The sequence below is a fragment of the Hemiscyllium ocellatum genome, chromosome 34 (genome assembly GCF_020745735.1).
Source record: "Hemiscyllium ocellatum isolate sHemOce1 chromosome 34, sHemOce1.pat.X.cur, whole genome shotgun sequence".
Taxonomy (NCBI): Eukaryota; Metazoa; Chordata; class Chondrichthyes; order Orectolobiformes; family Hemiscylliidae; genus Hemiscyllium; species Hemiscyllium ocellatum.
Genome location: NC_083434.1, coordinates 29,413,948 through 29,441,931, shown reverse-complemented (window position 1 = coordinate 29,441,931; position 27,984 = coordinate 29,413,948). Strand labels below are relative to the sequence as shown.

Here is a 27,984-nt window from a genome sequence, read left to right as displayed (position 1 = left end):
TGAAAGAAGTGAAACTATCACTGTATTCTAACAGATGAAAGGCTTAACAGACAATCAATTTTTCAATGTACAATTTCAGTTACATCACACTGCAAATTTTTGCTATAAATTCTGTGTTACAATCGAGCCCTCCACTATCACCTGAAGGAGCGTCGCTCCGAAAGCTAGCGTGCTTCCAATTAAACCTGTTGGACTATAACCTGGTGTTGTGTGATTTTTAAACTTTGGACACCCCAGTCCAACACCGGCATCTCCAAATCAGATTAGTCTAGGTTCATGAAAGACTGCATACCTTCAGAATATGGCCAGCTGACTGCTGCAGGAAGTCCAGCAACTGTTCGATGCCGGGATGGATTGCACTACAATGCTCTCTGAAGTCAAGTGATTTGGCATGTCTTAGCTACAAATGGAAAGCTAGGTAAAAATGCCCAAACTCATGAAACTACACACTCACGAGAAGCCAACATTTCAGGGTAAGGGTACTGCAACAAGCAACTTCCATTCATTTGTAAGAACATTTTAGCAGGCATCAGAGCCATTAAAATATAGAATTAAGGAAAACAGCAAGCATATTGCTATTGAAGCATTATTAAATTGAGGAAAGAATAAAAAGGATGAGTAAGCCTTTTGATCTGTTCCAGCCAACAATGCCATTGAATGAGGGGGGCTGAATTGCGACACTATTCTCATATCCTATCCCTTGATTATCTTTAACACTCAAATCTAACAATCTCTCCAATTGTTTTTTGTATTTCAAACAGTATCCTCGACAAAGGAGCAGAAGTTTGACCTGTTCCCAGAATGATGGCACTCCAGTCTTCAATTCAGCACCTAAAAAAGGTGAAACCAAAACAAGGCGGCCAACTCATCTTCATGGAGACAATTCCTGGACACACATGCAATGTCAAATGAATAATCAAAATTTATCACACAAGAACCTAATATTGCAATACAACTTCTGCCACTAGTGTTCAGTGAGCCAAGCACAAAATCCTCTTCTGATGCAAAACAAAGACTGCATTTAAAAAAAAATCACTCCACTAGTTCCCTCTCATTACCACAATTTCAAAATTTAGTTCCCCATTTCCCCCACCCCCCAAAAAAAAAAGGCTTAAACAACTCCCCCTCACTTTCCCAAATTTGGGAAGCACTGCAGTCAAAAAGGTTGCAACAGTTTATTCACATTATAATACCTAAAATTGATTCAGAATTTTTTAAAAATCTAGTTAGCCCCAATTCCTGTTCAAAGCAACACTCTAGGTTAACGTCTGAAGTATCTTGTTGCTTAAAAGGTGTGCAGCTAACATTGTTAGAAACAGGCAGTCACTGAAGTAAATTTTACAGCTGGGGCTGCAAAGCAAACCATTTATTTTGATGCATCAAGGAAAGGTGGTCTGTACAGAATTGAAATTACTATACAAGGGAGAGAGCGTGTTGAAGCAATAATACACTATTTAGGACATGGATTGGTATTAATCCAGGTAGTGAGTGGAAGGTGACAGAGAGGAGGGTGGTGTTGACCTTTTTACACAGCAGAATATACTTATGACACCCAATTATTAAATATAGTGGTGAACATGCAGTTATCAGATTCAAGGACAGCTTCTTCCATGCTGTTATCATACTTATGAATGGACCTCATATTAGAGTTGACTTTCTCTGCACCTTCTCTATAGCTGGAACATTTTATTCTGTTCTATTACTTTGACAGATTTATGTAAGGTATGATTTCTGTAGTTAGTACACAAAAAGACTTTTTACTGTATTATGAAACTTGCCACAATAATAAAATCATTTAGTAAGGATATTATGGAAGGCAGAATCTATTTTCTGGGATTGACATGCAAATCTACTGAGTCAAACATAGTTCTGTATGAATATGCAAGAAATGTTGTGAAGTTACAAAGGAGGAGTGTGTGGTACCGGCACAATGTCTGTTCACCAATATCACTTGTAAAATGGACTCCTTGGCTCTTATTTTTCTTGCCCAAGTTGAGTGCTCAGAGTAAACTCCACCAAGCAACAGACCAGACAAAAAACATTACACAGCCTCAAGTTGTAGACTGAAGGAAAATTAAAAATCAAAAAAGGACATTGACAACAGATCCAATTAACCACAGCAAATCAGTCACTTGATACAGAGTGGAGTAGAACCTGACCCAGAGGAATTTCTGAAAGAGCAGAATTAAAGTTGAAATTGACAACTGCAGAGACCTTTTATACTTTTATTGTTAATCCAACTTCTGTGCCTCAGTATTTCAAGTCAATTCACCCACTTATACAGTCATTGCTATCCAAGCTTAAAGTTCTAAGACTAAGATGTTCTTTTCAAGCACCTACTAGGTTTACATGGTCCTTGCACACCACATGCACGTTGAGTTTGTACAACAACTGTGCAAGTCAGTTTGCAACATTAGTACACTCAAGCTGTAATACAAGACCTAGTCAGGAATGGTCATGGATGTATCGTGAGACAGACAGACACGTAGGACATTTCCTACAAACATTTCTTACCCAGGATCTTCCAAGAAGCCTTCCAATTCATCTTTCTGTTCAGCCAAGTTAGATTCCAAATCAAGATAGGTACCATTGTGGGACAGCTGCAGTGCACAGTCATCAAGCTACAAAAAAAAACAAATATAATCAACTAAGTTGTTGTTTCCACAGTACGCGCACAAAAAAAGTCAACTCAATTTTCTCCCACTTACTCAACAATGGGGCTTGCCAGATGCAAGTATCTTAAACATGGAAATAGAAAATACTTCATTTCATTAATTTAATATCCATTCCCAATCCCATCTTATTTATTCAGATGTCAGAATTTGGAAAGAAGCCAATGGGTTAATTTCTTACCAGTTTTTGGATTAGAGATGCTGGAAGAGCATAGCAGTTCAGGCAGCATTCCAGGAGCAGCCCAGATGCTGCCTGAACTGCTGTGCTCTTCCAGCACTACAAATACAAAAATCTGATTTCCAGCATCTGCAGTCATTGTTTTTACCTAATTTCTTACCAGTGTCAACCTTCAGGTATCAGAAGGTTTAGGGAAATGATATCCATACATTTCCTTTAAAAAAAACCTACTTAATTGCACCTGGATTAAGTTACAATACTTTGTTGTCCAATTCCATAATGCAGTCAAAGCTGAAAAAACCTTCAAAACAGAACATTGTTGATGAAGTAATTCCATAACTGCTGATAAAACTGCAATAGTGAAACTAAATCCATGATCAAATTAAATAGCCAGGAATACTGAAATAACAGTAGAAAGGAAGCTAGCTAGTAGCCTCATACAAAGGATTATAAAATCAGTGGGGTCAGGGGTATAATGAGGGGGAGGGGGGAGAAAAATTACAAAAAAAAATAAAAATTTTCTTGCAACCACATATTTCTTTAAAAAAAAAAGAAGTGATATGCACAGTCAAGCTGACCATTTTTGGAGCATATGTAGTGTCTGTATACCACAAATCCAGAATGCATAGTCTACTCCAGTAGTCAATATGAGCTTTTGCTTAGAAATCTTGGTGTCGTACTAGATGGAGCACAATATACATTGTGACCCTCCAATATAAATAGAAATAAAGGCAGTGCCCTCTGCTTTGGGGATTTCTTTCTCCTCACCTACTTCCAGGTATCTTAAGGTTAATTGTGGGTAGTCCTAGACCAAGTCACTCAAAAATGCTACAAGCATAACACTCACTCAATATCCCAGATCCCAAACTTCTGCCATAATGCATGTGGCAACTTTTGTTTGTTTACAAATAGGGAACTCTCGTGATAGTGACAATGTCCCTACATCTAAACCAGGAGTCCTGCATTCAAGTCCCACTTGCTCCTGAGCAGTGTTGGAACCCTGAGCAGGTTAAATCAGAAAACAAAGCAGAACCATATGCTCAATATCCTTGCGTTCAGTGCAGTGGTAGCATCTCTACCTTCAAACCAGGAGGCCCAGTCTCAAATCTAACATGCTCCAGAGGTGTTGTAACATCTGAACAGATTAATTAGGAAATATTTGCAGATACTGTTTGAAGGCAAACTGTGATGCACTGCCCAAAACATGCAGAAACCACATTTTTATTTTTAAAAATTAACATAGTCAATACTTCTGGCACATAAATGAGAAATTGTTTGCAAAACAGGCACTGCTGCTTAAAATGCAAACATGAACCAGTCTAAAACTTTGAAACCGTTTGAATCGACACTTTCAGCAACTGTTAATTTTTGACAAACAGTTATCAATTTCAAAACCATGCGATAAAAAAGACAAGTGTTTGTTTCCATGCAGGAGAACTCAATGGCTACAAAACAATTTGAAGCAACATTTAGCTACGTATTTATTTTTGCTTTTAGGTCTTTCATTGAAATAACTGAATTCTTCGATAGGAGTCCACAAACATGCAGAGTAACAACAGGTATTCACTGCAGATAAGCACATAACTAAATTGAACTTAAAAATCTACCTCCTCAAATACTTTTACAGGTCGCTCTGCCACAATGCAACAGTTATCCCTCCACAACCTCACTACAGAAAATTACGCTATGGAAAACTGACATGGACAATTGCTTAAACCCATTCAGGAGAAAGTTGTTAGCCACACAACATCCAGAATTCATCAAATCACATTATAGCTAATTTCAGGGTGGCACAATGGCTCAGTGGTTAGCACTACAGCCCCAACGCCAGGACCCAGGTTTGATTCCTGCTTCAGGCAACTGTGCAAACTCCACACAGACAGACATTCTCCCTTTGTGTGGATTTCCTCTGGGTGCTCCAGTTTTCTCTCTCAATCCAAAGATGCGCAGATGGCCATGCTAAATTACCCATATAGTGTTAGGTGCATTAGTCAGAAGGTAATGGGTCTGGGTGGGTTTCTCTTTGGAGGGCAGTGTAGACTTGTTGGGTCAAATGGCCTGTTTCCACTCTGGAGAATTAAATCTGTAGGGAATCTCCTCACCATCTCTTGGAACATGACATGTGGATATCAAGTTTTTTTCTCAGCAACTGTGTACAGAATACACAACATACATCTGAGCTTAACCTATTGCCAAATCAAAACATTCAAGACTGTCTTTGTTCCTAGATGTACAGGGTGCACATCTAGTTGTTAGCAATTTTATTTTGGATCTATGCAGTTCTTAACCGATTACAATTTTCGTATTCTACTGACCAGGTTACTCCCTCCATGAAACATGCTGGTAATTCAATTTATAACATCCAGACAAGTTTCTCAACGACTATGGAGAATGCATTTTGTTTTTTCACTAAAGAGGCATTTTTAAACTATGAGCAGTTTGCCTAAAATACTCCAGTGTGTTTGTGAGCAAGTCACATTATCTACCAGGAGAGCTACTTGGGTAGTGTAGTAGCTCCTTTCAAAATGCTGCAACACACAGGAAAAATTTAAGGCAGTACTAAACCCTAAGCAAATTCCACCTCACGCACAGATTACAAGCTGGGAAGAATTGCTGCCAGCTTTACATTTTAAATGTGCTGCAGTGAAATCAATGCTATCCAAACACCCAATGCCAACCCGAAAATTAGTCAGGAACACTGCTGTACGTGTACTTGCAGACACAGGGCGTCCATGCACAACACTTCTGGATACCTTTCCCAGTTGGAAGGAGGTATAGTAAAGATGGCTCACAATCTGAACCAAAGGCAAAAGATTCAGATCCCACTTTGCTTTGTGTCAGTATTTCAGATTCTTTGTCAGGACAGATGAGACACCAGTTAAAATGAGGAGTCATGACCCATGCATCTCAACCTCAGCATAACAGGGCTGAAAGCATTACATTATATAAACGCAAGTCGTTGACTAGAGATAAAAACTCACTGGATATCTAAAACACTTCACAGCTCATGAAGCACTTATTGAAAAGTCATCACTGCTGTAATACAGAAAACCACAGCTAATTCACACTCCGCAAACCCCCCTAGAAAATAGCAACAGCAGTGGATGAATAAACAGGCCCAAGAAACAATGTTCACCAGGACATGAGATGGGGAGGGTGGGAGATTAGGAGGGGGAGAGAGAGAGAGAGAGAGAGAGAGAGAGAGAGAGAGAGAGAGAGAGAGAGAGAGAGAGAGAGAGAGAGAGAGAGAGAGAGAGAGAGAGAGAGAGAGAGAGAGAGAGAGAGAGAGAGAGAGAGAGAGAGAATAAGAGCAAGAACAGCCCAACCAGCATGCGTGATATGCTCCCCAAAGCCATCAGATTGGGTCTCACTGTAATAGCTCTGAAATTCAGCATCTTGGTGCAGTGTTCCTTCCAATAATATCAGGGACTGCATTTTTATTAAAAACAAACTGCATAGTATATTTCGCCCTCTCCCTGGCTCAGGGATGGACAGGACTGGCAGCTTAAATGTTCCAGTAAGGATAGAAAGGGAAGGAAGAAGGGGAGTGGAGTTTTTGATAAAGGGATAGCATTACAGCTGTACAGAGGGAGGATAGTCCCATAAATATGTCTGGGGAAGTTATTTGGGTGGAACTGAGAAATAAGAAAGGGATGACCACCTTATTGGGATTGTGCTATAATCCCCTTAATAGTCGGAGGGAAATTGAGAAACAAATTTGTAAGGAGATCTCAGTTTTCTTCAAGAATAATAGGGTTGTTATGGTGGGGGATTTTAACTTTCCAAACATAGACTGGGATTGTCAGTGTTAAGAGTTTAGATGGTTAAAAATCACAGGTTTAATTGAAAGCACACTAGCTTTCGGAGCATCGCTCCTTCATCAAGTGAATCCCTGAGGGCACAATCCTAACAGAATTTATAGCAAAACTTTAGTGTGATGTAACTGAAATTATACATTGAAAAATTGATTGTCTGTTAAGTCTTTCATCTGTTTGGATACCATGATATTTTCACGTGTAAATCACAAAACCTTTTTAAAAGGTTGCATTCTCAGGTTAGCTGTTAACAATGGTGATAGCCAGACAATATGTTGAAGGTGTTAGCCCTCTGTATTCTCTGTCTATGCCATGATGCTTAGATTGATTGTAATCTAAAAAGAGTTTTATGTGAATTCATGCAGTTTTTGAACAAAATACAATGTAACCCTGCAAGTACAAATTCAGCCCACAAAATAGGTGTGTGCATGTGGGTCTTTGTCTGTCTGGGTTGGGGGTTGAAAGTGAGAGAAAGTGTATATGTGTGTGGTGAATGTAGAGTGTCTAAAGTCTGTGAGGGGTGCGTGTGTGTCTGTAAGGGTGTGTGTGTGTGTGCATGCATCTGTGTATACATGTGTCCATGTACTCATCTGTGTGTGTAGTGCAATGGTGGTCACCTGTAGTGTGACATGAACTCAAGGTCCCGGTTGAGGCCCTCCCTATGGGTACGGAACTTAGCTATCAACCTCTGCTTGGCCACTTTCCTCTGCTGCCTGTCCCGAAGTCAGTCTTGGAGCATGGTCACCCAAAGGTCCAAGGTCAAATGTGCTCAGTTTAGATGAAGAGGTCAGTGGGGGAGCACTTTGGGGCCAGCAACCATAATTCTATTAGTCGAAAAATGGTGATGAAAATAGATAGACTAGATTGAAAAGTTGCAGTCCTAAATTGGAGCAAGGTTAATTTTGACAGGATTAGGCAACAACTTTCAAAAACGGATTGGGCGCAGATGTTTGCAGGTAAAAGGACGGCTGGAAAATGGGAAGCCTTCAGAAAGGAGATAAAGGAGTGCAGGGACAGTACACCCCTGTTAGGGTGAAAGGAAAGACTGGTAGGTATACAGAATGCTGGATGACTAAAGAAATGGAGGGCTTGGTTAAGAAAAAGGAGGATGCATACGTCAGGTATACAGAGGAACCTTGATTATCTAACTATTGGATTATCCAAAGATGATCTCAAGGTCCCGAAAGAAACATTCCAAAGGAGGTATTACCAACATTGTAAGCAAAAGATGCGATCAGTGATTAGAAGTGAATTGGGCTTACTGAAATGCTGTCGAGAACAGTCCTGGATATCAATGGGAGCCCAGGCACTGTCTCAAAATGATGGACTGACTGCTACTGCCCCCCTCCACCCTTTCCCTGGAGTTCTACGCAGCAGTGTACCCTAACACCCCCAACCCTTCCCCCGGATTATCTCACCAACATTGCCCTGTACAGGGCAAAGGCAGAACCTGTCAAAATGTTGCAGTAAAAAGTTGTGCGTGCAGTATTTGGATACTAACACCACCCCCCCCCCCCCAAAAGACAGCAGCAGTCTTGTTGTTGGTGTCTGGTCTGGCTGTCCTGCAAAGGGAAGAGGGGTGGGGTTAGATGGGGTGTGGGGTGGGGGGGCTGTGTTGGACAGAGTTGGAGGCAGGTAGGGACCAGTGTGTGGTGTGGTGTGCTGCTGCCTAGTCTCCTGAATGTGGAGTGGACTAAACAGTAAAAAACTGAGCCCCACAGGAGAGGCATTGAATCAATTAACCAAATGATCAATGATCAATTATCCAAATGAAATAATGCCCACCCATTTCATTCGGATAATCGAAGTTCCTCTGTAAACAGAATAGATAAAGTGAATCCTTAGAAAAGTACAAAGGCAGGAGTATACTTAAGAGGAGACATCATAGGGCAAAAAGGCACATGAGATAGCTTTGGCAAATATAGTGTTAAGGAGACTCCAAAAGGGTTTTTACAAATACATTAAAGGACAAAAAAGGGTAACTAGGGAGAGAATAGGGCCCCTTAAGGTCAGCAAGACAGCCTTTGTGTGGAGTTGCAGGAGATGGCAGGGCAGGAAGAGAAGAGAAAGAGACTAAATGAATATTTTGCATCAGTGTTTACTGTGGAAAAGGACAGGGAAGATATAGAATATAGGGAAATAGATTGTTGCATCTTGAAGAATGTCCATATTACAGAGGAGGAAGTGTTCTTTAAATACATAAAAATGGATAAATCCCCAGGACCTGGTCAGGTGTACCCTAGAACTCTGTGGAAGCTAGGGAAGTGATTGCTGGGCCTCTTACGGAGGCATTTGTATCATCGATAGTCACAGGTGAGGTGTGGGAAGACTAGCATTTGGCTAACATGGTGCCACTGTTTAAGAAGGGTGGTAAAGGACAAGCCAGGGAACTATAGACCAGTGAGCCTGACATCAATGGTGGGCAAGTTGGTAGAAATCCTGAGGGACAGGATGTGTATATATTTAGAAAGGAAAGGATAGATTAAAGAAAGACAACGTGGCTTTGTGCATGGGAAATCATGTGTCTCAAACTTGATTGAGTTTTAAAAGAAGCAACAGAAAATTAATGAGGGTAGAGCAGTAGAGGTGATCTATTTGGACTTCAGCAATGCATGTGACAAGGTCCCCATGAGAGACTGGTTAGCAAGGTTAGATCTCATGGAATAAAGGGAGAACTAACCATTTGGATGCAGAACTGGCTCAAAAGGTAGAAAACAGAGGGGGATGGTGGAGGGTTGTTTTTCAGACTGGAGGCCTGTGACCAGTGGAGTGCCATAAGGATCGGTGCTAGATCCACTACTTTTCATCATTTCTATTAATTATTTGGATGTGAGCATAAGAGGTATAGTTAGTAAGATTGCAGATGACACCAAAATCGGAGGTGTAGTGGACAGCGAAGAAGGTTACCTCATTACAATGGGATCTTAATCAGATGGGCCAATGGGCTGAGGAGTGTCAGATGGAGTTTAATTTTGATAAATGCGAGGTGCTGCATTTTGGGAGAGCAAATCTTAGCAGGAGTTATACACTTAATGGTAAGGTCCTCTGGAGTGTTGCTGAACAAAGAGTGCAGGATCATAACTCTTTTAGGTGGGCAAAACAAAAGTAATAACAGGCAATTAATTTTTTTTGCCATAGCTTTTTCCTATATTACAAATTACTCGAATAAAAGAAAATGAAATTAAATATAATGTAATACAGCATAAAACCAGTCCTTCGACCCACCACATCTACACTGACATACAAACACTATACTAATACGGATTTGGACGTGCTGGTGTTGAACTGGGATAGACAAAGTTTAAAAATCACAACACCAGGTTATAGTCCAAAAGGCGTATTTGGAAGCACTAGTTTTCAGAGCGCTGCTACAGGTGGTTGTTCCCCACCTGATAAAGGAGCATCGCTCCAAAAGCTAGTGCTTCCAAATATGCCTGTTGGACTATAACCTGGTGTTGTGATCTTTAAACTTTTTACACTAATCCCATTTACCTGCACTTGATCCATAGCCTAGTGTGCCCTATCCTAACATGGTTGTGTAGATAAATAAAGTGTAGACAGCAACAGAGAAAAAAAAAAACTTACACCGAAAGTTTAAGAATGAGCAAGACCTTGTCAGATAGAGATTCATATGAAAATTGAACAGTTTCTACTTTAAAATTAAAGAAAGCTAGAGCACTTTCTAAACAAAAAAGGAAGCTATTGGGAAAGTTGGCCAAGTACAAAAAATTTAAATAGATACAAAATCTTTAGACATCTGATGGAAAATTGGCCTCAATAATCAAGTGAGTTGGAATAAAGATATGGCAGTTTTGTAACTGCCATGATATAGCAATAATGCACATGGCTGAACACCATAACTCAGGCTGCACCACATACACTGGAAATATTCCAAGTAAAAAGGAGGGTTACATTCAGAGTATAGTTTGCATAGATTAGGCTTGTATCCTTCAAGTATCCAGAACCTTGAAACAACAAAAAAGACTGGCCTACTAGTAGTAAAGAGGATTAAAATATAGAATGGACGGAATTGGATTGCCTTCATGGGGAGGTCAAAAATTAGGGTTCTCAGCTGCTCTAGGATGAAGTCACGAACACTTCAAACATGGAACACTCATTCTCAGTTACCACGGAATAATAAATACCTGCACGAAAAGTCTGAAACAGTGATTTGATAGGCAAATGTAAGAGGGGTCCACAGAAGTAAAAGGAGTAAACAAATGGAAATCAGAAAGATTGAGCCAAGACCTTCTTCAAATAACATCTGAATTGACTGGCAGAATAGCTAAAGTTGAGAGTCATGACTGTTTGCTTGTGACTATGATCTGCCAATAATGTGATTCCACGTCATTTTATCATTTTGTGCATGTAATAAAGGCAAGTATTTTGAAGTTTAAAGTACGTAGGTACACTTCTTAAAAATGAAGCTGTCTACACATTAATCAAATCAACTGCATGTGCTCAAGTACCAGCAGACTCAGCCTTTCATTATACAATCACTGCTTATTCTCCCTTCCGGATCCTCAGTCAAGTGGCTCCATGGACACATGAGAACTTTCAGCTATTTCACCCACCTCATTGGGATAGCAGTGAACAATCAGCACCTACTATTCCCAGAGTCATAAAAATTAAAAAAAGATTCCATACAGAACCCAACTTCAGATTTTCAGACCTTCATTGACGGTCTATGTTTTGTATGTTTCTATACTTCAAGAATCACAATTTACTACAGGTAATTAGATTCCAACCACAGGTAAGCAATGAACTATCAGCACAAAAATGTGAGCAAAACATGAAGGAAAGAACTGGGATCTCTGGTCACAGGATCTGTTGAAAATTGTTGTAGTCTTGAACAGAATGCTGCTACTTGGTTGTCCTACACTGAAAGCTTCCAGTTGGTTGGCATGGTGGCTCAGTGGTTAGCACTGCTGCCTCAGTCAGGCACCTAGGTTCGATTCCAGCCTCAGGCAACTGTGTGGAGTTTGCACATTCTCCATGTCTGTGTAGGTTTCCTCCAGCACTACAGTTTCCTCCCAGGATCCAAAAGATGTGCAGATAAGGTGAATTGGCCATGCTAAATTGCCCATGGTGCTCTGGGATGTGTAGGTTAGGTGCATTACTCAGGGGTAATGTAGGGGAATATCTTTGGGTGGGTTACTCTTTAAAAGGGTAAGTGTGAACTTGCTGAGCCGAAATGCCCTGTTTCCACACTGTAGAGATTCTATGATTTCAAATAGGAATGGGGTAGCTGATTCACTTGTTAAGAACTCTCCAACTTAACAGTTAAAAGATCAGGGTATACAACTACTAAAGGAGGAAAAACAAAATGCTATTTTAAGAAATAGGAACATGAGTAGGCCATTTAGCCCCTTAATCCTGCTCCAATGGAGGGGTAAATTATAAAAATCATGCATTGAGAAATATTCATGCAAAAAGTTATTGGAACATGCAATAATTTACTATAGATTAAAATGGATTGATAGACACAAGTGCAGAATGAGAAACGTTTGAAATGGAACAAATTACATTGCTGAGACATGTGTAGGAATTCGATTGTTCTGGTGATGAGCAGCAGCTATAGTGGCCTCCTCCAATGCTGAAAGGTTTATGGGCTCTCCTCAGAGTATATACTTTAAACAAGAGATTTAGTGCTGTTAAAAACGGCATCAACCAGCTACTTCTATTTGTTTTATTTATTTATTGTAAAAGGCAGGAAATATTCCAAAATTTGTCTTAAATATTTTCAACAGCGTGAAAAAGGGAAGCAAAAATGAGGAGGAGCTTTTAAAAAATTTCCAATGTTTGGATGTTAAAAAAAAAGTCAATCTTTAGCTGTGTGACAAAATGATTCAGTAACTTGGGGTCAAGTAAGAGCACATCATTAAAGGATGTCACTCGCATAAATGTTGCGTCAGTGAGGAAGGATGGATAAGCCAACCACGATTAAAATCCGAGAAGTCAAGGATAGCACCAATTGAAGAGAAAAAAAGATGGCAAAGATCACTGACAAGATAGAGCACTGGGAAAGTTTAAAAATAACAGCAAGAGGGAGAAAGTGAAATTGAGGGTAAAATTAAGTAATACTCAAGACAGGCAGCATTAGCTTCTTTAAATATACAAAAAAGTCAAAATGAACATAAGCTCCTTCGAGAATTAAGCTGGAAAACAGGAAATAGAGGAGTTGAACAAACACTGTGCAGTCTTCACGGGAGAAGACAACGATAGCATTCCAATATTACTAGATAAATCAAGAGGAATTAAGAAAGGAAATAATTACAATAACTATTTAGCAGTGAAGAACGTACCAAGGAAACTAACAGGGCTAAAGATTGACAAGTCTCCTTGATGTGATGAGATGCATCCTAGAATATTAAAAGTAGTGAGTGCACACAAGACTATATTTTGGTTGTAGTCTTCCCAAAATCGTTAGATTCTGGAAGAAGTCCCACAGCATTAGAAAACTGCCAAGGTAATAATCACTTTAAAAAAAAGAGGAAAGCAAAACCATAGGCCAGTTAGGTTAAATGTGCATTGTGAAAATGTTAGCATCCATTACATATTAAAAAAGGATTAACTTCAGAGCATTTAGAATTACATCAAGCAGAGGCAGGATGGTTTCATCAAATTTACTAAAAATTCTGATGTAACAAGCAAAATGGATAACAGGAAGGTAGTGGATATTACATATTTGGACTTGAGGGCCTCCTGATCCAAAGGTAGGGACACCATCACAGCACAAGAGCCCCTCCATACAAAAACTCATTTTATAGCCACCTGGAATCAAAAGGACAACTGGAACTTCATTTTATGAACTTAATTGGGAACTGCCCAGTGAGAAAGAGCGATGTTTCAAAGTTTGAATGAAAACAAAAGGGCAGGTGTAACAAATGTTTGCTTGTCGGAAGTCTTACTTTTGTGAAAAAAAGAAACAGCTGATGCAGAGAATCCAGGATCAAAATCAGAGAGTTGCAACGACCTCTGCAAATTTGAAAGTCATTATCCAGTCTGCCATTTGTTTCAGGGTACAGGTGTGTGGGCGTGTATTGGTGAGTGCATTGGTGTGCATGTGTCATGTACATGTTTCAGAGACAATAATCAACTAGTTGGTGTAGATCGGTAACTGCTCATCTTTCTATCAAATACATCGGAGAACATGCAATGTCATCAAATGTTAGAAAGATACACAATCTCTACAATCCTACTGCTTCTTTGTTTTTGTACAATTGAGCCAATTGTGGATCCTCTTCACATCATGCTTTCAGACCAGACGAAAAAAAGGTAGACACAGACACACTCTTGAAAACAGTATGTGTAACTAAAAGTACAGAGTCAGCATTTGAACAGGATTTCCAGTTACACAATGGCCATCAGAAAAGGAGCACTCGTGTATAGTTCCCATATTGTACCAGGTGCAATATAATCAATTACTCTCCCTCATTTTAAAGAAAAAGAGATGACCTTTACCCTTGGCCAAGAAATTCAAACAAACGCACCTATTTCAAAATAAAACACTGAAGCTTTCATTGCTATGCAACAATAAACTATGTGCTGCTCCAATTACCTGGCAGTCTGTGCTCTGCACAGTACTGAGTTATACCTGAAAAGAATGAGGGCAGAATGAATAAACACTCAACCAAGCAGTGACAGCAAGTTATCGTAAACTTCAACTGTCACATCATAGCTGCTCTTTGTTTAAAGTCTCAATGTAAGTAATCAAAGGATATTCAACTGCTTCCCCAATGACTCTCTCCTGAAGCCTTCAAAACAGGAACTAGAGAATGTTCCTCCCCCACTCCACCCCAGTAATTCCTGATCATGTTCAAAAAAAACAGGGCCCCCCAAGTCAATAGCTCACTTCCAGCTATGAGCTCCTGTGCAGGGGCAGCCTTGGAGCTCTGGTACAAAATATCTGGGAATCTCTACCCAACAGCATTTCTGGAGCACTTCCAATCACAAACGTAACCTGTCTGAAATAAAAAAAAATACGAGGCAGCACATCACAGAAACAAAACTGTTAATGGGCAATACATTGCTAGCCAATACTAGTTAAGAAACCCTTCACAGCCTTTTCATCCTTATAGAAAAAAAAACAGGATAAATATAGTGGGAAGTATTCAATGAAAAACTTTGTTTCCAAACAGCCTATGGTTATAAGAAAATCACATGCCTACTTAAGAGGCGAAGATCCAATGATGTTGGAGGGATGCAGGATATTTGTAGAGAGAGGATAGCTAACTAGAAGGCAGTTGGTGCAGAGTGGCATTTTCAGGATGGAAACCTGTAATAGTGCTCTGGGGTCACAATTATTTACAATCTATTAATGACCTGGATGATAGAATTGTCAAATTTGTGGATAACAATAGTGGACAGGAAGGCAAGAAGGGAGGATAGCAGTACACAGAAAGATATAGGGAGGTTGAGAGAGAGGATAAAAAAGTTAGATGGGATACAATGAGAAAAATCAGACTTGGCATTTTGGCAGGAACAGAAGAGCCTAATATTATTTAAGTGGAGAAAGATGACAGAAAATTTACATCAAATTTACAATTGTACTGACAAATGAGAGGGAGCGTATTGTTAAAGAGGAGAGTATGAAACAGACTGGTAAGCGAGAGGAGATACTTGTTAGAAAGGAAGAGGTGTTGGGCATTTTGAAAAACTTGAGGATAGACAAGTCCCCCGGGCCTGACAGGGTATATTCTAGGATTATGTGGGAAGCGAGAGAGGAAATTGCAGAGCCATTGGCAATGATCTTTTCGTCTTCACTGTCAACGGGGGTGGTACCAGGGGACTGGAGAGTGGCGAATATTGTGCTCCGGTTCAAAAAGGGGAAATAGGGATAACCCTGGGAATTACAGGCCAGTTAGTCTTACTTCAGTGGTAGGCAAAGTAATGAAAAGGGTACTGAGGGATAGGATTTATGAGTATCTGGAAAGACACTGCTTGATTAGGGACAGCCAGTACGGATTTGAGAGGCGTAGGTCTTGCCTTACAAGTCTTATTGAATTCTTTGAGGTGACCAAGCATATGGATGAGAGTAGAGCAGTGGATGTAGTGTACACGGGTTTTAGTAAGGCATTTGATAAGGTTCCCCATGGTAGGCTTATGCGGAAAGTCAGGAGGCATGGGATAGTGGGAAATTTGGCCAGTTGAATAGAGAACTGGCTAAGTGGTCGAAGCCAGAGAGTGATAGTAAATATTCAGCCTGGAGCCCAGTTACAAGCGGAGTTCTGCAGGGATCAGTTCTGGGTCCTCTGCTGTTTGTAATTTTTAATTAATGACTTGGAAGAAGGAGTTGAAGGGTGGGACAGTAAATTTGCAGACGATACGAAGACAGGTGGATTGTGGATAGTGAGGAGGGCTGTTGTCAGCTGCAAAGGGACTTTGATATGATGCAGAGCTGGGCTGAGGAGTGGCAGATGGAATTCAACCCTGTCAAGTGTGAGGTTGTCCATTTTGGAAGGATAAATAAGAATGCGGAATACAGGGTTAACGGTAGGGTTCTTAGTAAGGTGGAGGAGCAAAGGGATCTTGGGGTCTATGTTCATAGCTCTTTGAAAGTTGCCACTCAGATGGATAGAGCTTGTAAGAAGGCCTATGGTGTAGGAGTGTTCATTAGCAGAGGGATTGAATTCATAGTACATAGAAAAATACAGCGCAGTACAGGCCCTTCGGCCCTCGATGTTGTGCCGATCCAAGCCCATCTAATCTACACTAGCCCACTATCCTCCATATGCCTATCCAATGCCCGTTTAAATTCCCATAAAGAGGGAGAGTCCACCACTGTTACAGGCAGGGCATTCCATGAACTCAACTCGCTGAGTAAAGAATCTACCCCTAACATCAGTCCTATACCTACCACCCCTTAAATTTAAAGCTATGCCTCCTCGTAATATCTGATTCCATACGTGGAAAAAAGGTTCTCATGGTCAACCCTATCTAAACCCCTAATCATCTTGTACACCTCTATCAAGTCACCCCTAAACCTTCTTTGCTCCAAGGAAAACAACCCCAAGTGCCTCCGCCTTTCCTCATATGATATTCCTACCATACCAGGCAACATCCTGGTAAACCTCCTCTGCACCCGTTCCAGTGTCTCCACATCCTTCCTATAGTACGGCGACCAAAACTGCACACAATACTCCAGATGTGGCTGCACCAGAGTCTTATACAACTGCACATGACCTCAGGACTCCGGGACAGAATTCCTCTACCAATAAAAGCCAGTACGCCATATGCCTTCTTCACAGCACTATTTACCTGGGTGGCAACTTTCAGAGATCTATGTACATGGACACCAAGATCCCTCTGCTCATCCACACTACCAAGTATCCGACCATTATCCAAGTACCCCATCTTCATGTTACTCTTACCAAAGTGAATCACTTCACACTTACCTACATTGAGCTCCATTTGCCACCTTTCTGCCCAGCTCTGCAGCTTATCTATATCCCGCTGTAACCTGCCACATCCTTCCTCACGGTCAACAACTCCACCAACTTTCGTATCATCCGCAAACTTGCTCACCCAACCTTGTAGCCCCTCCTCCAGGTCATTTACAAAAATGACAAACAGCAATGGACCCAAAACAGATCCTTGCGGAACACCGCTGGTAACTGCACTCCAAGTTGGACCTTTACCATCAACTACTACCCTCGGTCTTCTTCCAGCCAGCCAATTCCCAATCCAAACCTCCAACTCCCCCTCAATGCCATACCTCCGTATTTTTTGCAGTAGCCTACCATGGGGAACCTTATCAAATGCCTTACTAAAACCCACATACATCACATCTACCGCATTACCCTCGCCCACCTCCTTAGTCACCTTCTCAAAGAATTTGCTATCCTCCAGTCTTCTGGCACTATTCCTGTAGACAATGAGGACATAAAAATCAAGGCCAAATCTGCAATCTCCTCCCTTGCTTCCCAGAGAATCCTAGGATAAATGCCATCAGACCCAGGGGACTTATCTATTGTCATCCTTTCCAGAATTTCCAACACCTCTTCCCTACATACCTCAAAGCCATCCATTCTAAATTAATTGTGACTCAATATTCGCATCGGCAACAATGTCCTGTTCCTGAGTGAATACTGATGAAAAGTATTCATTCAGTGTCTCCCCAATTTCTTCAGCCTCCACACGCAACTTCCCACTACTATCCTTGACTGGACCTATTCCTACCCTAGGTCATTCTTTTATTCCTGACATACCTATAGAAAGCCTTTGATTTTCCCTAATCCTACCAACCAAGGACTTTCCATGTCCCCTCCTTGCTGCTCTTAGCTCTCTTTAGATCCTTCCTGGCTACCTCAACTCTCAATTGCCCCATCACGCCTCATCTTTACATAGGCCGCCCTCTTCCCTTTAACAAGGGATTCCAATTCCTTACTAAACCACAGCTCCCTCACACGACCCTTTCCTCCCTGCCTGACAGGTACATACTTATCAAGGATACTCAATAGTTGCTCCTTGAACAAGCTCCACATAGATTGCACCCTTCCCTTGGAGCCTACTTTTCCAAGCCATGCATCCTAAGTCATGCCTCACCGCATCATAATTTCCTTGCCCCCAGCTTTAACTCTTGCCCTGTAGTGCACACTTATCCCTCTCCATCACTAGAGTCACTGTCCCCAAAGTGCTCACCTACCTCCAATTCTAACACCTGGTCTGGTTCGTTACCCAGAACGAAATCCAGTATGGCCTCACCTCTTGTTGGCCTGTCTACATATTGTGTCAGGAAACCCTCCTGCACACATTGGACAAAAATGGACCCATCTAACGTACTTGAGCTATAGCTTTCCCAGTCAATATTTGGAAAGTTAAAGTCCCCCATAGCAACCACCCTATTACTTTCACTTCTCCTGAATCATCCTCGCAATCCTTTCTAAGTCTCTAGGACTATTAGGAGACCTGTAGAAAACTCCTAACAGGGTGACCTCACCTTTCCTATTTCTAACCTCAGCCCAAACTACCTCAGATGGAGAGTCTTCATCCATCATTTCCACTGATGTAATACTACCTCCCCCTCTTTTACCCCCAAAAGAGTCATGAGGTGATGTTGCAGCTTTACAGGACCTTGGTAAGGCCACATTTGGAGTACTGTGTGCAGTTCTGGTCGCCTCACTTTAGGAAAGATGTGGAAGCTTTGGAGAGGGTGCAGTGGAGATTTACCAGGCTGTTGCCGGGAATGGAGAATAGGTCGTATGAGGATAGGTTGAGAATGCTAGGCCTTTTCTCATTGGAACGGCGAAGGATGAGGGGTGACTTGATCGAGGTTTAAAAGAAGATCAGGGGAATAGAGAGAATAGACAGTCAGAGACTTTTTTCCCTGGGTACAACAGAGTGTTACAGGTGAACATAAATTTAAGATGAAGGGTAGAAGATATGGGGGGGGGGGGGGGGGGGGGGGGGGAAATGGGGGTAGGTTCTTTACCCAGAGAGAGTGGTGGGGCCATGGAATGCGCTGCCTGTGGGAGTCGCAGTGTCAGAATCATTGGTGATCTTTAAGCGGAAATTGGATAGGTACTTAAGCTAGGACAAATGTTTGGCACAACATTGTGGGCCAAAGGGCCTGTGCTGTTATGTTCTATGTACTATAGTAAAGAGGGATTTAGGAGTCCTCAAATCACAAACACCTAGAAATCTGTGTTCAGTGGATAGTGGGGAAGGCAAATGGAATGTTGGCCTTTATTTCAAAAGGGAATGGAATAGAAAAACAAGGAGGCCGCCTTTGTGAAACTATACTAGACATTAAATATTATCTGAAATACTGAACAATTTTAGGCACCTCATCTAAAAGGAAAGATAGACTCTCCAGTGCCAGTGTATGTTCTCATAGTTGATCAAGTTGAACTTCCAATCATTAGAGTTTAGAGACAAATTAGAGAACTTGACAGGTTGATGCTGAAAGAGGTTTCCCCTTGTGGGACAGTTAAGGCCCAGACGGCAGTCTCAGAATAAGAGGTCACCCACTTAAGACACATGGAGGAATTTCTTGAGGGTAGTGAATGTTTCAAATTCTTTACTTTAGAGGGTTGTCAAGGTTAAGTATATTCAAGGCTTTTTAAAATCAGAAACGTGATAGGGATATAGTGATAAGGCAAGAAAGAGAAGTTAAGGAATGTCATTTCAGCTATGACCCCATTAAACAGCAGATCAGACTCACTGCCCCAGATGGCGTTTTTCTGCTCATCACACAGCAGCACAGTAGCTCAGTGGTTAGCACTGCTGCCTCAGTGCCAGGGACCAGGGTTTGATTCACCTTCGGGCAACTGTGTGGAGTTTACATGTTCCCACAGTGTCTGGGTGAGTGGGTTTCACTCCATAGTCCAAAGATATGCAGGTTAGGTGGATTGCCATGAAAATTACAAAGTCATAGGGTGAGGGGAGGCCTGGGTGGGATGCTACGAGGTCAGTTTGGACTCAATGGGCCAAACATAGGAGGGATTCAATGATTCTATATTGTTAAACAACTGGTTCCATGGGGGTGGGTACAGCCACCAAGTCCCCTTCCTAGGCTAGTCATAGGGGCTGTACAGTGGCGAAGGAGAGACTATTATTAGGTCTCAGTGGAAGAGGCTTACCTTTGTATTTATTACATCTTAGTAACTTGCATCACTGTTACATTTACATATTGACATATTACTAGAGGTTGGCAAGACATTGATTTGCCATGGAGTTGAATGCACCCAAATGCCATCTGTTCAAACGGCCCAAGACTCTACCCACTGCACAGCACCGTTATCGAGCAGAATGGGTGGAATTCAGCTTGCCTCAAAATAACCTTTCAGAACCATTACTTTATGCAAAATGAAGTACGATGTTTAAATGGTGCACTCCTCCCTCCTACCCCTGCTCCTAGTTTTAAAACACTTCCATCCTTCAGTCTCAACATAACTAGCCTCAAAGCAGTTCCACAGTGAATTTACCCATTTGGTGACCAAATTTCCACAAGTCTATTTTATTGACTAAATGCACAGTGCAAAATACAGAGAGCAAATAATAATGTAGGTGCTGAATAGCTTTCCATTTGTTTCCTCAATCCATTTTTACTGCTCTCACTACAGAATATTACTGCGCTTTTCTAACAAGGAAAAAATGTTCAAAATATTTCATGATGAGGAACTGTAAGACTAGTCTGAAATTATATAGCAAGTCACTTATGCAGCTTTGTGTTAGATCTGAACAGGCAGTAATTTAGTAATATTAGGGGCAGTGCTGCCATGTTGCAAGCGCACAATATCCACAGGAGTGAGGGAGTGAGTGAGTGAGTCAGTGAGAGAGAGAGCAAGTGAGCGTGTACAAGAGAGGGGGAGTGTGAGTGAACATGCATGAGAGGGAGGGAGGGAGGGAGGGAGGGAAAAAGCGAGAGAGAGTGCACGAGAGCGAGGTAGAGCCTTGTCAGTTGTCCCTCACATTCACGATGAAACGTTTGAAGTGCTAATATAGAGATGAGAATGAAGTACCCCCGATGAGAGTTATTATCCTGCTTTTAATTCCCAGCAAGAGATGTGTTCAAGGCAGGCAGACACTGACAGCTCTGATCCCACAGTTCTCAGTTTACAGCAGCGAGTGACTCATTTTCTGCTTGGCTCTACTCTCATCTTGGCTTACAGACCAAAGTTTGATCTCTAGTTTGATTTGGACTTGACCCTGAAAAATCCATGGCTCGCCCAACATTCAGCACAGAGATTTGGAAAGAAATACACCGACTAGGGAGTCTGGCACAGAATCTACATTTGAAACATGCATCAGATCAAAATTGAAAAATTCTGTTTTGTCACCTCAACTTTTGTATGTTCAAGAAGAAATTACAATCAGTGCCTGAAGGCTTTTGAAAGTGTTATTTTCGTCCCAAAAATCACACATTTAGTGGTTAAACCAATTCCATGAGACAAAAAAAAATATATAGTTGCATGCGAATTTTTCAAATCTTGAGCACAAGCATCACACTTCTCGGAACATTACTGGTTATCAAATAAGATCAATAGAAAGTTTGCTAGGAGGCCATTGGTGTTAAACAAGATTTACTAACCACAGCATACAGAATGGTGCTTCCATATGTAGCTTCCAGGCATTCACTGCCCAAAATGTCAGTTATGATGGCTAGAGTTTGTCAAATTCAAATAAGCGACAACCCAATCATGGAGCAAACTTATGAAATTTGTAAGGAAAGTGTTTTCAAGACATGTGAATCAGCAACTATACAGTGAAACTAGCTGATGGTTAGCAACACTAGTGTTCACAAGATCTTTAGAAGGGATAGGAGCCCCGATGAAGTGCTTATGCCCAAAATGTCAATTCTTCTGCTCTCAGATGTTGCCTGACCTGACGTGCGTTGCTAGTGCCCCACACTCAACTGATCTCCAGCAATCAGCAATCCTCACTTTTGCCTGGGTGGTTAAAACAAGTCAGGTGACCAATGACAAGCCAAAAAAAACCACCTGTACACAACCGCATAGAGCAGATGACCAACTATGTACAATTCAATTCTATTTTAAATTAAAAACAGATGAAAACTCACAGGAGCAAGCCAAACAGCTCCCAAACATGCAGAGTGAGTAAATGGATAAGATGCAATTTTCCCATCCCTTGAGATGGCAAGGGCAAATAATTAGGAGTTGGCACTGGACAGACCCCTCAAATCAAGTTGAGCACTAATGCCTGCTGAGTCATGGGAGCTCTGTTCGTCTGGTCAGAAGGCCAAAGGATGGCTGCTAAGTCCTTCTCTCCCTATGATACCCACCCCACAACAGTTTAAAAGAGAAAGTCCCACCTTTGCTGCTCAATTCCTGAATACTAGGCCATCACTAAACTTTAGGATTCAGAAGCACTCATTCTCCCACGATGAACATTCTCAAATGTTGACTGTTATTGGTTAGCACTTTAACAGAATGGAATTAGAACTGGCAAGCACTCATGGCCTGCAAAGTCAGTGACTACTGAATGTACCCACCATGTTTAGGGACTGGAAATTTAAGGTTTTGTCTCAGTATCTGTAAAGGACGTACATGGGGATGGAATCATCATATGGTCTTCAAGGGAGAAGACGATTGGGGAAAGCATACAGAAGTAAACGGGTGACTGATGCAGATGCTGGAAACCAGATTCTGGATTAGTGGTGCTGGAAGAGCACAGCAGTTCAGGCAGCATCCAAAGTGCAGCAAAATCGACCTGCCTTTATTCCTGATGAAGGGCTTTTGCCCGAAACGTCGATCTTGCTGCACTTTGGATGCTGCCTGAATTGCTGTGCTCTTCCAGCACCACTAATCCAGAATCAGCAATCAGCCAGCCCAGCAGCATCTGTGAAGCTGATGACATACTTGGAGCCGTCGACCTTTGATATTCAGGCAAGGAAAGAAGGAAAATTTGTTAAGTACCCATCTTGAATAGACTCAGATTCTACTATCAACTCAATCTTCAAGAATGGAGATGCAACTAACCCTCTAGGATTTTACAATGTATTTGCAAGTAATTACTAAGCTGTTCTACATCCCAATAAGCAGTTCGATTTCACATTAATAATGATCAAATCAGTTGTCAAAGTTTGTTAGCTGTTTCTAACCAACAGCCTACACTTCGTGAGGATTTCCAAAAAGAATAAATTCCTAGTGATGTTTTAAAGCAGTGCTGTCCAGACCATGCAAAATAATAAAGCGTAAAAGTAGAATGTATCTTATGTATGCCTCACACTCATACATAATATGTGGCATCAATAACTTTCCCTATTACTATTCGTGGAGATAACAACAATAGAAGAATGGGATAAAAATAACTTGTTCATGGTGTTGGGATAGATATTAACATTTGGCTTGTTCGAACCAACTCATTCATTGCAAGGAAAGGACAAACAGTACTGCAGTTAAAATCTAATCATCTTGCAATCTTCCTCCCGAGGGCTGCAATGTTTCTGTTACAGGTAAGTGTAAAATCCCAATTTTACATTGCCAATAAATGAATCTGTCTGTAGATCAGGCAGCAATGTATACACGTAGATAGCATAAGTATTCTAAAGTACAATCCAGGACAAATAGAGTCCCAGTCATAGAAATGTATTGCACCGAAACAGACTTTAGTCCAACTTGTCCATGCCCACCAGATATCCCAATCTAGTCCCACCTGCCAGCACCTGGCCCATATCCCTCCAAATCTTTCCTCATATACCCATCCAGTTGCTTTCTACAATGTTCCAACAGTACCAGCCTCCTCCAATTCTTCTGGCAGCTCATTCCATACACATACCACTCTCTGCATGAAGTAGTTGCCCCTTAGGTCTCATCTTTCCCCTCTCACTCTAAACCTATGCCCTCTAGTTCTGGACTCCCCGACCCCAGGGAAAAGATTTTGTCTATTTACCCTATCTATACCCCTCATGACTTTATAACCTCTAACGTCACCCTTCAGCCTCTAACACTCCAGGGAAAAAAAACAACCCCAGCCTATTGAACCTCTCCCTATAACTCAAATCCTCAGTCCTGGCAACATCCTTATAAATCTTTTCTGAACCCTTTCAAGTTCCAGAACAACCTTCCGATAGGAGGGAGACTAGAATTGCATGCAATATTCCAACAGTGGCCTAACCAACGTCCTTCATAGTCGCAACATGACCTCCCAACTCCTGTACTCCATACTCTGACCAATAAAGAAAAGCATACCAAATACCTTCACTATCCTATGTACCTGCAACTCCACTTACAAGGAGCTATGAACCTGCACTCCAAGGTCTCTTTGTTCAGCAACACTCCCTAGGACCTTACCATTAAGTGTACAAGTCTTGCTAAGATTTGCTTTCCTAAAATGCTCACATTTATATAAATTAAACTCCACCTACCACTCCTCAGCCCATTGGCCTCTGATCAGGATCCCATTGTAAATTGGAGGCAACCTTCTTCGCTGTCCACTGCGCCTTCAATTTTTGTGTCATCTGCAAACTTACTAACTATATCTCTTATTCTCACACCCAAATCATTTGTATAAATTAAGAAAAGTAGTTGACCCAGCAGCACTGATCTTTGTGGCACTCCACTGGTCAGAGGCATCTAGTCTGAAAAAAAACAAACAACCCTCCACCACTACCTTCGGTCTTATACCTTTCAGCCAGTTCTGCATCCAAATGGCTAGTTCTCCCTGTATTCCATGAGATCTCACCCTGCCAGCCAGTCTCCCATGGGGAAACTTTGTCGAACGCCTTACTGAACTCCACATAGATAGCATCTACCACTCTGCCCTCATCAATCCTCTTTGTTACTTCTTCAAAAAACACACAAATAGAGTTAGAGACATTTCCCACACAAAACCATGTTGACTATCCCTAATCAGTCCTTGCCTTTCCAAATACATGTAGATCCTGTCCGTCAGGATTCCCTCTAACAACTAGAATAGATATTTTGAACACTCCTGCTTTACAGTTGACCCTACAAACCTCATGCACCAAACTATAAAACTTGATCCTTTTGACGTACCCACCACCAGCCTGTGAATGTTTTTCTCTGGATGTGGAAAATTTGTAGCAATTCACAACTCACTAAGTGAGTAAGTCTCATCCCTTATCCAGGAAGCAAGGCCCTAGTTTTAGATTCACTAGCCAACAACAAACTTAGTACCTACCTAGTCAAGCCTCCAAGGAGGAATTTGTTTCAGTGAATTCCCCTCTCCCAAATTTATTCTACTCCATATTTCTTCAAAATTCTGGATTCAAGCCAGTAATCTGACAAATGAAATCTTGCAAACTTTTGGTCTAAGTGAAGGAAAATATAGACACCTTGGAGAGTTTCAAAAACTGTATACACTAATCCAGATTAGTTTATCAAACTCCGGTATAAATTAGAAGCCAGACTTTCTTATTCTAATATTCTGACCCACTTTCAAATGAAGGCCCAACGTATTATGAGAAATTCCAATTGATACACAAACCTGTCAGAAACCCATCATTCACATCTCCTGCATACCATACTAGTTATCCTTAAGGCCAAAATCACTGAAGTCAGTCTATTTTAGAGACCACTTTATATTCTCAATTTATTTTCTATCCAAGTTTGTATCATTGATAAACATCTTGCACTTCAATGCCCCATACAAGTCAGATTGAAATGGCTGAGACCCATCCATTAACTGGAGTGCCACATGAAACAGTTACAAACTACCCATCTTCAGCTGATCCTTTTAATCCTGTTCGGTCTTTCATTTGGCCACCACACTGTGGATACTCTTCAAGTTAAAATTCATTTATGTTTAAAAAAGGAGCCAATTTTACCAGATTGGAGTTGAATTAAGAGAAAATGAGGACTGCAGATGCTGGAGATCAGAGTCAAAACGTGTGGTGCTTGAAAGGTACAGGAGAGTCAACATTTAGAGCATAAGCTCTTCATTCGGATATAGAGCTTATGCACAAAACAGACTCTCCTGCACCTCAGATTCTGACCGACTGGCTGTGCTTTTCCAGTACCACACAGTCGAATTAACAAGAGTGAATGTGTTACTTAACAAGACAAATATTACAACATGCATACAGAGGGGGAGTTCATAAAAAGGATCAGGCCAAGTTGTTTGTGATTTATAGATAGAATGTTGCAGCCATCTCAGCAAATGGTAGTGACAGCATTTTAAAATTTACAGTTAAGTATTCCTTTTTGAGATGCTTCATTTTGCAAGTTGATTGAAATTGTGTCCTGGGTTCCTTTCAATAGTCACTGGCTGGTAGCAATCAGCAAAAGACCACCTTTTACTTGAACCTGCTGTCTGGGGGTGTTTAATAGCCAAGTTGACTTTTGCAACACTTAAATCCACATAGTAACATGACAGGTCACCAAGAGACCAGAGTTGCATTCAGTTTTTAAACCCTGATTTAGTAGATCCTTAGAAGGGATAAGCAAACATGTCTGCAGGCAATGGCTTCTGACTGACAATAGTCAGCATCTAGTGGTTTAGATTTCTCAATTTGAAGTTTCCTTAAAATGTAAAAGGAAATATTCCATGGGTTTATACAGGGATCTGTCAGACAGTCAATGAATTTATATTCAGTGCTTAGAAAGATATTAGAATAGAATTATTAAAAAAGACTTGCCATTGTTCAGATACATCTTTTTAAGACACTCCAATTTGTGATGTGAAATATTCTCATCGCAATAGCTGCAATGTAAAAATAAATTGTTTTTCCTCAATTACCTTTGAAAACAAGAAACGCTAAATGTAGGCTTCTTGCTATGTTACAAAAGGATTCAAGTATTAGAATTCTAAAACATGTTTTTTTTTAAAAAAATGAACTGGACTGCCATAACCAAGGAAACTATGGCTCTAAACGCAGATTTCCTGGTAAAGTCTGTGTGAAGCCCATGGAATATCATACCTGTTATAAATGGTGAGGAAATGTCAAATAGAAGAGGCTTGAGAGATAAATTGTGCTAACAGTGAGGCTGAACATCCAGTTACTTACCCACACAACTTGACACCCCTCTCCAGACAGAAGGCTGCCTCCTATGGAGATGTCTGCTTTACTCTTCAGGAATATGCAGTTTCAAATCACTTTCTTGTAACACTAGTCTGTACACTAATTTCACACTAGAGTACTGTGCTGACAATACCCATTTAAAACACCCCTTCACTGCAGGTAAAATCTCTTTCTCCAGTGCTGGATTCACTATCTAAAGAAATCAGACTAGGATTTCAGCCAACCTGTAAAACCAATCCCAGAATTGATCACAAATCAGCCAATATTAATGGTACCATCCAACAAACTGCTACAATCTTAGCTACTCTTCATGAGCAACTGAGATGAATTTTTAAAAACAAATCATTTTTTTGACTTGCCTCATTCATAACTCATGCTGCATTTCTAATCCTTCATGTTTAGCTATAAATAAATTCAAAGGAAGCCTGGTTAATTTGGCTCTTAAAGTTAATTCAGATCTGAGGAGAATGAAAAGTTGTACAAGTGAAACATGCTTCAAGTTAAAAATGTTGTGACCAACTGAGGGTGAGGATTTGAGGGCGGGGGGGGGGGGGGGGGGGGGGTCAGGCAAATTAAAAAAAAAGAGTGGCTAACTTATCCCTCCTCACCTGGAAGTTAACTCAAGGGTATCCTGGCTAGAGCTCTAGCAAATTGGGAAAACTTGCCCAATGTCTGGCTAGAGCATTTACATGCTCTGAAAGCTAATCAAATTTGCTACATATAACTGCACACTGATAAGAATGTAGGCCAATGCTTTCTGAAGTGCCTAGTTTTAAAATTCTCAATTGTAACATTTTCCCTCGACATTGCTAAAATCAGGCTAGCTGACACATGAACCCCCATCTTCACTCTCCCTCTGAGCAGCAGGGTTAT

The 27,984-nt window shown here is 41.1% G+C and overlaps 1 protein-coding gene across 3 annotated transcripts in view; it reads right to left on the bottom strand.

Moving 5' to 3' along the window:
- fhod3b (formin homology 2 domain containing 3b) overlaps positions 1-27,984 on the bottom strand; it is a 609,516-nt gene that overhangs the window by 564,568 nt on the left and 16,964 nt on the right. For all 3 annotated transcript variants that reach the window (XM_060850278.1, XM_060850279.1, XM_060850280.1), the window contains exon 2: positions 2,515-2,621. In XM_060850278.1, coding sequence (XP_060706261.1) covers positions 2,515-2,621 — 107 coding nt within the window. The remainder of the gene's footprint in view (positions 1-2,514; positions 2,622-27,984) is intronic.